General features: G+C 42.7%; 1 protein-coding gene across 1 annotated transcript in view; it reads left to right on the top strand.

Annotated features, from left to right (window-relative positions):
- Positions 1-745: 745 nt before the first annotated feature.
- Positions 746-10420, top strand: part of RFX8 (regulatory factor X8) — a 30930-nt gene continuing 21255 nt past the window's right edge. The window contains exons 1-4 of the mRNA XM_030235161.2: positions 746-837; positions 4152-4275; positions 6982-7043; positions 8509-8595. Coding sequence (XP_030091021.1) covers positions 746-837; positions 4152-4275; positions 6982-7043; positions 8509-8595 — 365 coding nt within the window. The remainder of the gene's footprint in view (positions 838-4151; positions 4276-6981; positions 7044-8508; positions 8596-10420) is intronic.

Here is a 10420-nt window from a genome sequence, read left to right as displayed (position 1 = left end):
GCATAATGGATACTTGTGATGGAAAAGTGCTTACAGGGTTTCAGCAGAGCAGACAGACCTTTCATCTATCTGTATCAAAGAGAAATTAAACAATTATGGGAGTTTGCAGCATCCCTGTTGAAAACTCTGAAAGTAAAGCTTTAAAGATGTGCAAAACCTTCTAGGATGGCACTTTTGATCACAGAAGCATGGAATCATAGAATGGCCCGGCTGGAAGGGACCATAAAGACCACCAAGTCCCAACCTCCCCTCTCATGGGCAGTGACACCTTCCACCAGACCAGGCTGCTCAAAGCCCCATCTAACCCGGCCTTGAACACTGCCAGGAACGGAGAATCCACAGCTTCTCCGGGCAACCTGGGCCAGCACCTCGCACCCTCACAGTAAAGAATTCTTTCCTAACACATGATCTAAACCTACGCTTAGTTTGAAGCTATTCCCTCTTCTCCTGCCACTGTGATATCCAGAAGTACCGCAGCGCGATCGGCCATGTACACCTACAAAAAAACCAAACCCATCAGGCGGCGGAGCAGTGGGCGGGCGCCAGGAATGCCGCGTGGCGCCCGACCTGTCCGCAGGGCGCGGACACCGCTGCGGAAAGCGCCGCGGAGCCGTGCGGGGCCGTGCGGGGCCGTGCGGGGCGGGCGCGGGACGGGCGCGGGACGGGCGCGGGACGGGCGTTACCCGCCGTCCGTTACCCGACGGCTCCGGTACGCACCGGCCCCGGCCCCACCATCCCGGTCCCAATGGACGACGCGGAGCCGCAGCCCGTCCCGGAGCCGGCCGACATGGCTTACTTCGGCCCCACCTCCCTCACCTACCTCCCCGTCCTCCAGTGGTGGGTGCTGTCCTCTTGCCCGCTGCCCGGCACGGGCCGGGGCTGAGGATGGAGCGGGGAGGTGGCGCGGCTGTCTCTGCTTTCCCGAGGGCCTCGCAGGAGCTGCCTTGCCACGGGGAGTGTAGGAGTCCCGCTTTTAACTTTTCTCCCGGTTTCGTAGGGCAAGAGTGTGGTTTGCTACAAAGGCCCCCCGTCATCATGGTGATGCATAAACCATACCAAGCAAGCAGGGAAATTTTCCCAAAAGACCACCTGGTGCCACAAGCCTTGGTGATATGGAGGTGGTTTGACATGGGGGAAACGGGACTTTGTCTCAGCCTGCCCACTGGCTGGGATCTGGCCCCTGGCAGCCATCCACTTGGTGTGATGCTGCAGGGCAGCTGTCGGGGATCTCCCTGGGTCTGCCACTTACTCTACTGCCTGGTGGGCTCTTGGAGCACACAGGTGGCTGCGAGCAGGTGGCACACTAGCACTCGGGGTGATGCGGGTGTTTGACATTCTCCAAGGTTATTTTTTCTTGAGCTGAAGGTTGAACTCCTTAGTGAGACACTTTGTGTAGTGGAGGAAGGCTGACACAATTGTTTTCTTGGGCTTTGAGAAGAGCATCGTCTGCCATGAGACAGCCACAGAGAAACCAGGATTACTTTACTTGTCTCCTCAAGCACAAATGAGTCCTGCTCATAAATAATGTTGAAGCTTTTGTGAAATAGCGACAACACATACAAACTTTTAACTTATCAGCAAGTGATCTTAAACAATTTTACTCCCCCCATCAGTCATACTTGAGCAGTGGGAGTTAGTCTGTGTTTTCCCTGTATATAGATACCACTGCTCCCATTTGGAAAGGACTGAAGGATGAGATTCATACAAGGTCATTCATCCAACAGGTCTGAGACACAGCATAAAACTGAATCATAAGCAAACCTTGAAAAGATGAACTTATGATTATTTTCATCATTACAACCTTCTTTTCATGTTTTGAAAAATTTTGAATGTTCAGCTTCATTTTACAGTTGGTACATTTCCAGTAGCAAACCAGATTTTGCTCTAGAAATGGTTTAACAGCAGACTTGCCAACCTGTATAATGGCCTGGCTGCTAAGGGTTCACATAGAAGAGATGGCAAACCCTAAACACTCAGAGTCTATGCAAGGTCCTAAAATCAATATGATAAAAAACCCTACACAGTGTGTAGATAGACAGTAGATGAATGAAGGAGGTCTTTTCCCCTGTGCTTTTTCTTTAACCTCTACCTTTCTGCCTTACCACACTTTCATTTTGATTTTTTTTTTGGTCTTTTTTCACAGTTTTGTTTTGATGCATGCCATAAAAACTCAGGTTTTGAAAACCTTGGGGCTAATAAGCAAGAGGAGTGCTGTGCTCTTTTCTGTGCAGATTGCTTTCCTGACAGAAATATTTTTGTATTATGTGTCAGCACTAAGAGGGTGTTTGACTTACTATTTCAAAAAGACTGGCAGCTTAATAGACAAAAAAATCACAAAATGGATTTCCCAAATACTTTGTCCCTTAGTTAAATGCTGAGGAAAAACTATTGGCAGAAACCAGCTACTGGAGCATGAATTAATTTCTGATGCACTTCCAGTGACTCTTGTGATGTTATATTAAGGATGAATTTGAACTTAAGATTAATCTCCTCTGAGACTGCTCATTTGTGAAGAGTTTTGAGATGCTCTAGAAGAAAAAGCACTTCTGCCTGCTGGGAGGCAGGACTCTTATGTAGAATGAATTTCATTTACCTTTTTGCCTGATGATGGGAAATACCCCTTAGAGCAGCAGATCCCCTATCTTTGGGTGCAGGCTCCTGCTCAGGTCTAGACATGAAGCCTTTGCTGTTGGATGGTGGAGCTGGAGGTGGTGAGGAGCTGGCAGGGAGCCCAGCACAGCCTCTTGGGTTGTTGGGTGAGGAGATGGTCTTCAAGGAGGTATAGGTGAGGCATCTGGGGGTCATTTGCTAGGGAGAAGGAAAGCTGGGGGAACCAGATAGCATTCTTCAATGGAAAGAGGGGAGGAGGCACAAATAACAGGTGAGGTAAACATCATCAGCTGCTTGCTCAGTCTGTTCTAGCAAGCCAATTTGCTGTAGACCTTATCCACTGTCTACTGACAAAGCAACTAAGACAAACAACTGGGGTGCCTGAAGTCAGGGTACTAAAGCAGAGGATGCTGATTTGAAGTCCATCTGACTTATCACACCCAGTGAATTGAAAAGTCTGCTTTCCCAATGAACTTGATTGTCAGTAAATACACAGTGAGTAACTGGCACTGTGCTGCACTGGCATTCAGCTGATAAATTAATTCAATGTGCATAAATAATTGGTCGAACGGAAACAGAGTCAGAGCAAGAAAGCGCCGTGTTACGAGCAGTGTGTCATGCTTTGTAAATTAATCCCTCTGCTCCTTTGACTCAGCTTTGCTCCTGTATTTGTACTGTAGCCTGTTATCTTCTCACATCAAAACCAGTGGCATTATTTTATAATTAAAGATCATTTTTTCCTGGTGAAGATAATATCTTAGGCTTATAAGTAACCAAGTTTGCATTTCCCTCACCTTATTCACACGAGTAGTTGCATTTACTTGACTAAGACCATTCTGATTAGTAGGATGAATCAGGGATTTGGCAAAAGGATGGATATTTAAACACCTAAGCCTGTTTCAGTTCTGGCAGTCCTGTTATATAGTAACTGTGAATTAAAACTCTGTTCTCCTATTAAACTTGTCCTAAAATCGTGAAGACAGAATGTGGTCCTTTAAAGTTTGTGCACTCTGTCCCAAAACACCATATTTAACATTTTAGGTGGGACAATGCTTAAATTATTATTTTTGGTATAGTGGATACCCTTCTATTTAGAAGAGTGAAGTTAGATCCTTTGATATAACAACATTTTGCATATGAGAAATTCTAATACTGTCTGTATTGGTGTTAATGTCATAATGGTATCACTAAGTTGTATTGTTTTAATTTAAAAATAATGAGAACTAGTTAATTTCTTAGCAGAATCTCACATGACCTCTCTTACATGTTGAAAACAAGGAAAATAGGGCTTTAAAAGTTAAAAATAAACAGAGAGTATACGTGTGTATATATATATATATATATATATATATATAAATGAAAAAGTATATTGTTTCCCAGGATACAGAATAATACAAAGGAAGTAGCTCTTTTTGATTCTATGCTTCTCTAAAACCAGAATGACTTTTACAGAGCTCACTGTAAATCTGATGAACTTTATAAATCTAACAATTCCTTCTTCTAACTCTGACATAAACCAATTGATGATTTTTGTTTTAAAGGCTAGCTGATAATTTCTATTTGTGTGGAGGATGCACTGTACCCTGTCGGCTACTATATGAGCTGTATATTGAAACCTGCAATCCAGATTTCAAGATTCAAGTACATCCATCCACCTTTGGAAAGGTACAGAGTAGATAGGATATATAAGATAAGAAGTAGGGATGCCTAAAGAGGAGGCCTGATCATCAACTTTACACAATGCATATCAAACGACATTCAATAACAGAGAAGAAGGAATATGTAATGAATTATGCTTGTGCTTTTTCTAATTAATTTCTGCTAAGCATTCATGTAGATGCATTTATATCAGAGGAAAGAGTGTTGTTTGGGATGGAGTTTATTTTTTCAGGGAACTGGTGCATGATACACTAGCAAAGATTCCTTTTGCCAATATATTTTAGAAAGTTTTACAGTTTTCTTTTTTTAACAGCAGAAAGTTATGCAACTCATTCCAAGAAGATGATTCTTCTGTATTTAAAAGATACCTTTTGTTGTTACATAATTTTGTACTTTCCCTTTTCAGTATACTTGAGGAGATTTTGCTCCAAACATACCCTAAAAAGTTGAGACGGAATCATCCAAGGAAAACAAATGCAGATGTGGAACTGAATCTCCTTCTAACAGTTCCGCTTTTCTATTCCATAGATGTTGATACAACCCATGGAACAACTGACACTTAGAAATCCAAATTGCAATCAACACCCATAGCAACACCTTTTTTTTAACAAATTAAGGAAGATGTTGTGATTATTTATTGTTTAAGACTTCTTATTCAGACTTCAGAACTTCCTATTTTCTTAATTAACTTTCTGTTAATTCCCATAGTAAGAGCTACTAAGCATTGTTTTAACACAAGCCCGAAATAATTTAAGTACAAGTTGTACCTGAAGTCAATTTCATTTGTATGGCTAACCCCATTCTATGAATAATTTATCTCAATTCAGTTGAATCCAATTTTTTTACTGGATAAGTTAAGTCACTTTTGCTGAAAATTAATATTTGAGTGAATAATCTGGTGTAATTTATTACCACAGTAATGGATCATCACCCATCAGCTAAGACCATGGGTAGAATTTGCCTGGCTCAGCATAGACATTGGCCATGAAGCTTGTCACCTTAAAAATCTCTAGATATCCACTGGAGAGAAATAAGTAGCTACACATTTCCTCACACTAAATGAGTCACCTCAGACAGCTCAGATGAAAGGGGCCTCAGACCTGCCATTTGTTTTTCCCAGTGACTATGTAGTGTGCAGCAGCTGTCTTGGACTTCTCTGCCTTGTAGCCATGTAGATGAGATTATTCCTATCCTGCCTGTACCCTTGCAGTGCTCCAGCACGGCTGAGTTACCACCTGAAAGCCAAGCCTTCGTGTGGTTTACTTTAATGTCTTTGACTTTTAAGCTGGGACAGGCACAGATGAAGCGTGAGTCTGGTCACATGGAAGAGCTGACCAGCCAGAGCTGCTGTGGGCTGGTGCTTGCAACTATTTGCTCACAGCCTCAACCAGCCCAGTGCATTGCAGTGCAAGCTGACACATCCCAAAGCAGCAAGCTGGGGTGCAGCTCCCCAGTGCCTTGAAATGGTCTGGCCTTCTGCAGCAAGAGAATGGACCTTGTAGCAAGAAGCTGAGGAGAGAGCAGGAGCTGCAGCAATCCTGGTTTAATCTGAGTGCATGTGTAATCACTTACCACAGCCTATAATGGGCTGAGCTATTAATAATTTACCAAGCTGTAGTAACCTGACTGTGCTCCATGTGTGTGGACTACAAGGGCTTTTGCAGTCCAGTCCCATGTGGATAAAACTATGGTGGCTGAAGACACTACTAATCTCATCTGCCCTATCTATCCCTCTGCCCAAATATATCACTGTCTCTGTAAGGAATAGCAGCAGGAGGAAGGATAAATCTTGTGCCACAAAAGCCCCAGTTTCATAGGCTGTCCTTTCAGAAAAATGGGATTATGCTAAGCTAGCAATTTGAGAAAGGGAGCAGCTGGGGTGGGTGCATGCAGAAACATGCAATGAACAGGTCCACCATAAAAACTAGAAGTGTGTGTTGATGAGTGCTTTATCAGGGCTTTGGAGCAACAACACACTGTGCAGAGTCCAAGCTCTGTGCTGCTGAGTGGAGACTCTCCTCACTCCTCGCTGACATGGAGTAAATCCTCTGTTCCTGCTATATTGGGAATATTAGAGTGTCTGAGTTAGTCTCTGTTAGTCTCAGGACAGCTCATGCAGAATAACCATGGTGAAGTGGATTATAACCCTGACAGTATCTAATTACTCTGTAGAGCCCAGCCTTGACAGATGCTGCATGACCTCAGTTCACACCACCACAGTGGTCAAAAGGTGGCTTTGCAGCTTGATGATTCAGGTCCTTTAAAGAGAGATAAGTCTGGCCCTATCCTGTCAGTACATCTTCCAAGAGTAAGTGGGTAGGTGAAGCCTTGTGTAAGTCCTTCTTAAATGAGTAAGGCTTGAACGTCTGGCAGAGTATGGGACCATCAGGGCACCTTCAGGTTTCCCCAGCTGATTGATCCTGCCCTGGCTGCAGGGGGTGTCTTGGTGTGAGCACTGTTTTCTAGTGCAAACTATAAAAAAAATTCCTACCTGAGAGAGGTAATCCTTTAAATTGTTTAGCCTTGGATCCACAAATGCCAGATTGAGTTTTGTTCAACAGTTACCATTTGAGAGGTATGTAAGAACAGGTATTAGCCTGAAAATTATGAGAAGTAAACAAAGTGATTAAAGGCAAAAAAGTGTGCCAGATACATTTTTGCATCTTTGAATGAATTTGCCAAGTATCTCTAATTTTCTGTTTGTTTATACAGCTTATTCAGTTAGTCTTCCCAGGCCTGGTGACAAGAAAGAGAACCACAGCAGGGAGTATCAGGTATTGGGTTTTTGTCCTTTCTTTGAAAATGTTATTTATAACTATTCTAATAAAATTTTAAAGTGGCTGACTTTTCAGCCCCAGCACTGTAACATGGCAGCTGAATTGTTGGTTGCAAGTCTGTAACACACCCCAACATCCAGAGTCATTCATGGTGTAACCAAGGGCATTAAAATAGAGTTAATTCGATGAAAACCACCACATCACATCTGTTTTGGTAGATTGCCCTGCTTTTTAAAAGACCTTAGTGCTCCAGTTTGTATTGGCTATTAACAGCATGGTTTGCATGAAGCATCTGCCAGACATCACAGCCTTACTGAGAGCTCTTCAGATACTGCATCTCTAGGCCAGGAAAGACTGGCTCTGGGATGCACAGGGGTTGTGATTAATGATTAATGATTAATGATTAATGTCTATGTTGTGCTTTTTGTCCTTGTACACATCCATGGAGTGACCCAGCACATACTGATGGTCAGTGGAAACACTGTACACTTTCAAACCATTTAAATCAGACAACTTCAGGTCCTCCTCCTAAACATCCTTTTTCCCTTCCCTCTCTTCTAGAGCACAGAGAGTTTGGTGCTTTTTCATATCCAAAGTTATACTTGCACACTGAATATCCAGACTAGGAAAAAAAGATGTTTTAAGCTCATTGAGGCGGAATAATTTTATGAGCATTTTGTGTAGCTGTCAAGTATGGGCTTTGAGAACAAGATGCCCTGACTTGTCTCCACAAGTCTGGGCTTGCTATCAGCTTGAGCCAGGAGATCCTTTTTTTTGGGAGTGCCTCTCCTCAGCCACTCCTTGGCTCCTGCTCACAGCAGACAGGATTTGGGATGGTGTTTGGTGGCCTCCATGCTCTCCCTTCCCATCAGCAGAAGGTTCGCTGCTCCTGGCTGCAGGTGCCCCAAAGTAGGGCACGGCTCCCCTGGCTCCTGCTGGCCCAGCCTGGGAGCAGCCAGCTGGCAGCACCCTGGCAGCAGGGATGGTGGCTCTGTGTCTCACTGAGCTCAGATAAATCTTACAGAGGGCCTGGCAGTTTCCTTGAGTTTTAGCTTGCCATGGCACTGATGGGCCATCCAGTCACTGAGCTGCTGTACATGGCCAAGGAACAGCTGCACTAAGTCCTTCAAATTCCGTGGGGATATGGGGACCTCTGCCTGCTAAGAGTCTGCTTCCTGACTTCACTAACTGTCCTGTACAAATCTGAGGCACTCCACTGGCTTAAGTTTTATTTCATTTAGAAGAAGGTATCATTGCAGGACAAAAACTGTTAAAGGGAGTTTGGAAAAAGTTTGTGTAATTATTTTCTGTTTGGGAAAAAACAAGAATTTAAAAAAGAAATATTGCTTTTTCTACTTGTTCTTTTCTTGATTAAACAGTATGATCATCTGCTTTCAAAAGGGGATTATGAATTTGCTGACTTGTTGAAAATCATACAGTTAATATTTCTTTAATTTTCTAGATATCATTATGATGGAATAGCTATCAAGAAGGAGTCTTCCTTTTATGCACGTTTTTGCTGTCTTCTGTATGAACAAAATTATCTCAGGTTTGTTTTTAAAAATGTTTTAATCAAAAAAATATCACATGACTGTCTATATATTTTCTGTCCATGGAAATCTGTAAATCTTCTGTTGAACACTGACAGTAGCATTTTATTTTTCTTCTCATTATAAACACTATAAAAGTGCTGTGCCATTAAGTGCTGTGCCCTAGTAGGCAAGCTGCATTTTGGAAACACACTGCCTAATTAGACTTCCAAAAATTGGACATTTTAGCCATGTAGATCTTAAGAGCAGGAACTCATGCTGAACCTAAAAGAAGAGCTTAATATGTTAAGACTCTAAATGGGAGCTAAAAAAAAAACATCATATTGAAATGGCTTCTTGACATTCTATCACCTTCCTCATTAAACAGTAGGCTGGAGAAATGTATTACAGTATAAATGACTGTGCTGTTTTGAAGGGTCCTACACACAATCTTGTTATCTGGGTTTTTACTGCTTGAAACAGTACTTCAAAAATACTTCATTCACTTGGTTTTAAAATATCAGATTTTAAAATCACCTCTTGTAAGAAAACATCAATAAGAAAATGTGTAAGACAAATAAAAATGGATTGCAAAACTTAAAAGCCTAAAATCCTAAAATGAATGTAAGATACTGTGGTAGGTTAAAGGGTAGACAGGAGCATGTTGTGGGCAGGAGAGGAAGAATTCTCATGGTTGAGCTCATGGTTCAGAAAAACAAACTACAGGCCTATGCCTTGGACTTTGAAGACCAGGTTTATATCCTCATTCTCTTACAGTATTGTACATTAGTTTAGTGTGTATATGGGTAAATTCTGTAATTAGGTTTTCATCTTTTAATCTGGAGATACATCATTATTCTGTGGCATGAATGCTAGGGGCATACAAGTCAGTCTATAAGGACCCAGATATCTGGTGATGCTGAAAGTGTTTCAGTGATATTTTGTATAATATTTACTTAATTGAGGGCATGCATTGGAAGAACATGGAAAAATTACACCCATAGGTTTGTTGCCTTTCTTCACAGGTTTTATGGCAGGTAATGTTGCAGAAGTCCATAGAGGGACAAGGATAAATGTTGGGACAGGACAGAGGATCAGGTTTTGTAGATGATGGACTGGCAGTCTGTTGTTGTGAGACTAAACAAATTATTCATAGGAAATTTGAGGCTGGTTTCCCGTGTCACGCTTACTGAAGGGATATCCTTCTCTTCCTCTGTACCCAGTACACCCAGAACAGGCCTAAGGTTTCACATCCACAATGCTGAAAGGTCTTGTCCACTGTTTAAGGGATATTGCAGGTCTCTGGCTAAGTTTCTGCTGGTCTTTCCTTTTCAGGGAAAGAAAGGTGCTTCCCTGCAGCATCACTTAAAAATGGCAATTTTGATGGGCATAAATGGAAAGCTGATTGCTCTGATCATATGAGAGCTGAGAGAGAACAGAATTATTTGAATTGTTGCTCTCTTTTTCCTCCCAGTGTAGAAACATGAGGGAAAAAATGATAAAGTAGGAGGAACCCCAAGAAGCAATGTTAGCTGAGTTTGGGGCAGGTGCAGAAAGGACTTTAGCCACTGCTGGGAGACAGACACCCCACATCTGCCAGCATAGCTTCTGTCTTTGTCCCTCCTCATGGAAATGAGCCATCTCCTCTGTGGGCTGGGGAGCACCCTGAAGGTCATGTTAACCACAGGGAGCTGCTGCCCTGGCTGCTCCAAGCCTTCTCCTCCTTCTCCACCAGCTGCAGAGGTGCCTGCCAGACACTACTCCTAAAAAACTGTGTTGAATTTGGCCAAGGCAAGGAATAGGATGCACATTCCAGAGAAAGGACTGGCATCAACCAGCCACCAA

Source organism: Serinus canaria, chromosome 1 (genome assembly GCF_022539315.1).
Source record: "Serinus canaria isolate serCan28SL12 chromosome 1, serCan2020, whole genome shotgun sequence".
In the NCBI taxonomy this organism is placed as follows: domain Eukaryota; kingdom Metazoa; phylum Chordata; class Aves; order Passeriformes; family Fringillidae; genus Serinus; species Serinus canaria.
This window is presented reverse-complemented; position numbering and strand designations above follow the sequence as displayed.